General features: G+C 40.9%; 1 protein-coding gene across 1 annotated transcript; it reads right to left on the bottom strand.

Annotated features, from left to right (window-relative positions):
• Positions 1-890: 890 nt before the first annotated feature.
• On the bottom strand, positions 891-2,789 carry LOC112503625. The gene is made up of 3 exons (XM_025107628.1): positions 2,564-2,789; positions 2,169-2,500; positions 891-1,610 (listed from the first exon to the last, which is right to left on the bottom strand). Exons 1-3 carry the CDS (start codon positions 2,787-2,789, stop codon positions 891-893), a joined length of 1,278 nt encoding a protein of 425 aa, XP_024963396.1.
• Positions 2,790-5,530: the final 2,741 nt, after the last annotated feature.

Genomic DNA, 5,530 nt, shown 5'->3' with positions numbered 1-5,530 from the left:
TTGGTGATAACATTGAGGAGGCTGAAGGGTGTATGGGGGAGGGTGTTGCAACCACTTCTAGTTCCCAATGATAAAGTTCGCTTCCTGGAATATTAGGGATCTTAATGCCCTAATAAAGCAAAGAGAGGTACGTGATTTTATACATGTAAAGAGTCTTTCGTTATGTTGCATTATTGAGTCTAAAGTCTTACAAAGTAACCTGGGAGATGTTTGTGGTAGAGTTTTTGGAAGATGGAGTTGGGTCTCAAATGGTTTATCTTGTGATCAAGGAACACACCTTATTATTGCTTGGGACCCGACTGTTTTCTCCTTGATAGTGATTGAGCAGCATTTGCAATACGTGAATTGTGAAATCCGTATCATTGGTAAGCTGGAACCCATCTTTATTACGTTTGTTTACGGGTGTAATACGGGGGTGGAAAGGAGGGATCTTTGGAGGGCCCTTGGGAAATTCAAAGTCTTTATCCATAATAAAGCGTGGATAGCGATAGGAGACTTTAACTCTATGCTTTTCCCTCATGATGGGTTGGGAGGGTCGTCTAGGCGTAATTCGGACATGGAAGAGTTTCACCTTTGTCTAGAAGATGTAGAGCTTTTTGATATCTCTTATCAAGGGTGCCAATACACTTGGATTCAGAAGCCGTCCGGGGGAGGAGGTATTACTGAAAGGGGAAATACCCCAGGCAATTTTATAAAGACAAAAAAAGCAGGACCGTTACAAGCAAATCAGCAAGAAAAACTACGGCAACTTTGACTTACAAACCAAGCCATAAGAAGCCAAAAATGACAAAGAGAAGTACACCAAAGCATAAAAAAAAAAGCAAGCCGAAGAATAAACGGCAAAACAAACCCACAAAAGCCCAAACCGAGAAACCACACCACCCACAAAATCACATAGCATTAGTAATCTTCAGCTTCTTCCTAGTCTTCCAAGACATACATTGAAGAATCTGCATCTTGATCTCCGCAACAACTTTGTCCCCTGTATGATTGAAGTTATCAAAGAACTTCTTGTTTCTTTCCCTCCATATGTGGTAAACCATGGCCGATATACCAAGTTTTTGAACAGTAGACCAAGATTTCCATCGTTGAGCTAAACCCCTGTTAAGAATATCCTCCCAATTGTTCAAACAGTTCGTTAACCCTACTTCCTTTTTAATGACTTCCCAAATACTACTTGAGTAATTGCATTCGAAAAATAAGTGATTGTGCGTTTCAATCACTGATTTATAGAACACACATTTCAAATCCTTCCACTTACTGATGCGATCTTGAGTTGGTAATTTATTCCGACACGCCATCCACATGCAAAGAGCATGTTTAGGTATGTATGCTTTATTCCATACCAGCTTGTACCAAGGCACAATTGGCCTCACTTCTAGAACAGTTTGCCAGGCCACTTTGACCTCAAAATTTCCCCGAGAAAGTTTAGCATCAAGCCATCTAACTGTATCCTCCATTTGGCTGGGAGAAGGTATTATTATACTTTGCAGCTGAGGGTATTGTTGAATCCAATCCACCGGCCAAGTAGTGCCAAAATGTTGCATTACATCAAAAACCGTTGAGTTATTACAAAAGCCATGACCATTTAAGAATCTATAAGACAGTAACTGAATAAGGGGCCCAAATTCACTTCACGTATCTTCCCAGGCATGCGTAGATAAACCATTTCCCACATTGTAGATTAAAAATCTCCTGCAGTGAGAACGTAAGTCTAATAGGCTCCGGAGAATCCACGACCATTCATTCCTCTTCTTGATAACCTAAAAGTTTCGGCCCCGAATACATTGAGACTGAATCCAAGAGACCCCCATGGTATTTCTGCGAGTCAGAATATCCCAAATATGTTTGAAAAGTAAGCACCGATTCCAGATCACTAGTCTTTTCATACCAAGACCCCCATTTTTAATAGTCAAACAAACCCTATCCCAAGCAACTCGACATTTTCCCAACTGACCCTCTGCTTTATTCCATAAAAAATTACGAAACAGCTGCTCAATTTCATGGATTGTGGTTGCCGGTACTAGGAATACCGAAATCCAATAGGTTTGCATAGAATGAAGAACAGAAATGATAAGCTGTCGTCTTCCTCCATAAGAAAGGAATTTGTTCTTCCAATTCGAAAGTCGAGATTTAAGCTTTAGTACAAGGGGATTAAAATCACATACCTTCAATCGAACTGGGGATAGAGGAACTCCCAGGTAACGAATAGGGAACACCCCCGGCCGAAAAGGTAAGCTATTACGAATAAGATTTTGAACCTCCAACCCCACATTCCCGAAAAACACTTCACTTTTTTCCAGACTCGGAGACAAACCTGATCGTTCTTCAAATAATTGGAGAGCACGCTTGATACCTTCCACCGAGGTAGTATCCCCCCGAGAAAAAATAAACAAATCATCCGCAAAGCATAAATGGGTTAACTTGATCTCAGCACATCCTTGATGGTACGCAAAATTTGCCTCCTCCTCAATACATTTTGAAAGAAGCATCGAAAGACCTTCCATAACCACAGTAAATAAGTAAGGAGATAAAGGATCCCCTTGTCAAAGGCCCCGCTTACCAAGAAAGAAACCCTCCGGTTGTCCATTAAAACAGATTGAGAAAGAAGGCGAAGTGAATAGAGTCTTTATCCAGTTAATCATAACTGGATGAAAACCCATTCCCTTTAGCATCTCTAACAGAAATTGCCAGTCAACTGTACCATAGGCTTTCCGAATGTCAATCATAAACGCACATTTTGGTTCCCCTTCAGATTTTTGATAACCAGCAACAAGTTCATGCGCCATTAAGATATTATCCGTGATCTGACGCCCTGGGATGAACGCAGATTGGGCCCTGCTAATAAGGACATCCAAAGAGCCTTTTTATCCGTTCAACAATAATTTTACTGATACATTTCAGCAACACATTACAACAGGCAATTGGGCGAAAATCAGTAACACATGAAGCATTAGGAACCTTCGGGACGAGACAAAGAAGGGTATGGTTCAGCTGATATTCCGAAGTTCCAGAATAGAAAAAGTTATGGATCCCAATGAGAACGTCCTTACCCACCACGCTCCAAGCCGCTTTAAAGAATTTTGACGAAAACCCATCAGGTCCTGGCGCCTTATCATTCCCAATATCAAACAAAGCATCCTTTATTTCCAAATCCGAAATCGGCCTGATTAAGTGCAAAGATTCCGATAACGAAAGAGAGTGATCAAACGAGCAATCCACCATGGAGGGAGGAACCAACATATTAGAAGTACCCAGAATTCCTTCAAAGTGATTAATAAAAGCTTTTGGAACATCCAGATGCTCAAAAACTGTACCAAAAGAATCCCTAATAGTAGCAATATGGCTTCTATTACGCTTCTCTTTCATAGCATGGAAGAAGAACTTTGAGTTTCCATCACCTTCATTAAGCCAAGAGATCTTAGCTTTTTGTCGAACCATATCCTCTTGATCATTTCTAGCCTTTTGATATGCTAGTAAGAGGTGAGCAATATCCTCTTTCAGCAAATCATTAAACGGGTCTAGATCACAAGCCAATTGAGTAACATCAAGCTCCGTCTTTAACTGAGCCACCCTTTTATCCAAACACCCATAAGAATTTCTGAGCCGACGACAAACCCCTTTCATTTCTTGCAATTTCCGAATCACTCTTTTCATATAATAACCTCTCTGAGGTTTCATCCACACCCCTTCCACAGACTTAAGGAAATCCACATGAGAAGTAATAAAAATTATCAAATTTAAAACCACGCTGACAAATACGTCTACCAACTTTAAAGGAAAGAATACCCGGAGAATGATCTGAGATCCCCCTTGGTTCAAAGAAAACCGAGGCGTCCCCAAAACGAGTAATAAAAGCAGAATTCCCCAAGATACAATCAAGTTTACGCATAATTCCATTACCCCCAGAAGGTTTCTGTATCCAGGTAAATTGGCATCCCTGATATGAGATATCAAACAATTCAGCCTCTTCCAGACAAAGATGAAACTCCTCCATATCATAATTGCGTCTAGAGGAGCCGCCCAAACCATCATGAGGAAAAATCATAGAGTTGAAATCTCCCATTACAACCTAAGCTTTCCTTTGGACAAAAGCACTAAATTTACCAATATCTCTCCAAAGGTCACGTCTTTCCACTCCCGTATTACACCCATGAACAAAGGAAATAAAAATTGGTTCAAGGTGACCAACAATCCTAATTTCACAATGCACATATTGAGAATGCTGCTTAATCATCATCAGGGATAACACAGAAGGATCCCAAGCGATAATAAGCCGCGTTCCTTGGTCATGCATTAACCCATTTGTGATCCAACTCCAATTACCAAAAACTCTACCACAAACTTCCCCTAGGTGACTATGAAGAACTTTTGATTCAATAATGCAACATAAAGAAAGATGCTTTATATGGATTAAATCACGTACCTCTTTTTGCTTTATTAGGGCATTAAGACCCCTAATATTCCATGCTGCGAACTTTATCATTGAGATGTTGAAGTGTGAGTCTCCTCTCCTCGTTGTTCCATAGTATACCCCTCAGTATCAACGATCTCCATATCATCATCATCACTAGAGTCATCAGACGGTAAAGAAGAGAATCGATTGCTAGTAGTCGTGTTACTGACAGCGCCTCTTCTTGGTTTAAAAGCATGGACCACCGTTTTGACAATCTCTGGATCCCCCTTTGATAGAATTTGGACATTCGAAAAAACATCTTTCCCTTTTGGGGTCCTCCCAGCATCCACCGTACAAAACTGACTATCCTCCCTTTCCACACCCTTTCCATCCGAAATTTTAGAACCATCATGCCGTGTAACACTAATGTCCTTATCAGAACCGCCCGGGACAAGCAAAACCTCATTAGCCTGTTGACCAGAACCTACTCCAGTTAGGGTGTCTTTAGAAGTAGAAGCCGTACCTAAAGAAGAAGCTTGAGCATCAATACCAGATCCAGATTTTGACTTTGGCTTCCAGTGTCTACGTCTAGGTTCTTGAAAGCCGTCATTATGCGAAGGAAGAGCAGTAACCTTTGGCTTTGTAATTTCCCCTTTCAAACAGGACAACGTTCGATGACCAAAAACTTTGCATTTTGAACAATGGGAAGGAACCCAATCATATTCTAGAACCACATTAATCACATCCTCACCAATGCCCGAAAGTCTCGAAATAACAACCTCAATTTGTCTCTGTATTTCACCCACAGCACAAACATCCACCAACACTTTAGCAAAATTCATACGTCCCCAAGCTTTATCACAAGTACTAGTCGTGCAAGCATCCAAACGCAAAGGAACACCAATAGCACTTGCAATACGACTAATACCCTCTCTATTCAAAGCAACTAGAGGGATATTATAGAACTTAATCCATAACGGGCAAGAAGTGTGTTCAGGTTTCTGAAGACCCTTTGAGGGGTCCCATGTGGAGACAAAAAGCGGCCTCCCTCTAATCATGAGGGGAGACGACTCAACCACTTGATTGCACCCACCATCATCATTAAAACGAAAAAAGAAGTAACCAAGATCATTA

Source organism: Cynara cardunculus, unplaced genomic scaffold, assembly GCF_001531365.2.
Source record: "Cynara cardunculus var. scolymus isolate 2C unplaced genomic scaffold, CcrdV1 Un_Scaffold_3417, whole genome shotgun sequence".
Taxonomy (NCBI): domain Eukaryota; kingdom Viridiplantae; phylum Streptophyta; class Magnoliopsida; order Asterales; family Asteraceae; genus Cynara; species Cynara cardunculus.
This window is presented reverse-complemented; position numbering and strand designations above follow the sequence as displayed.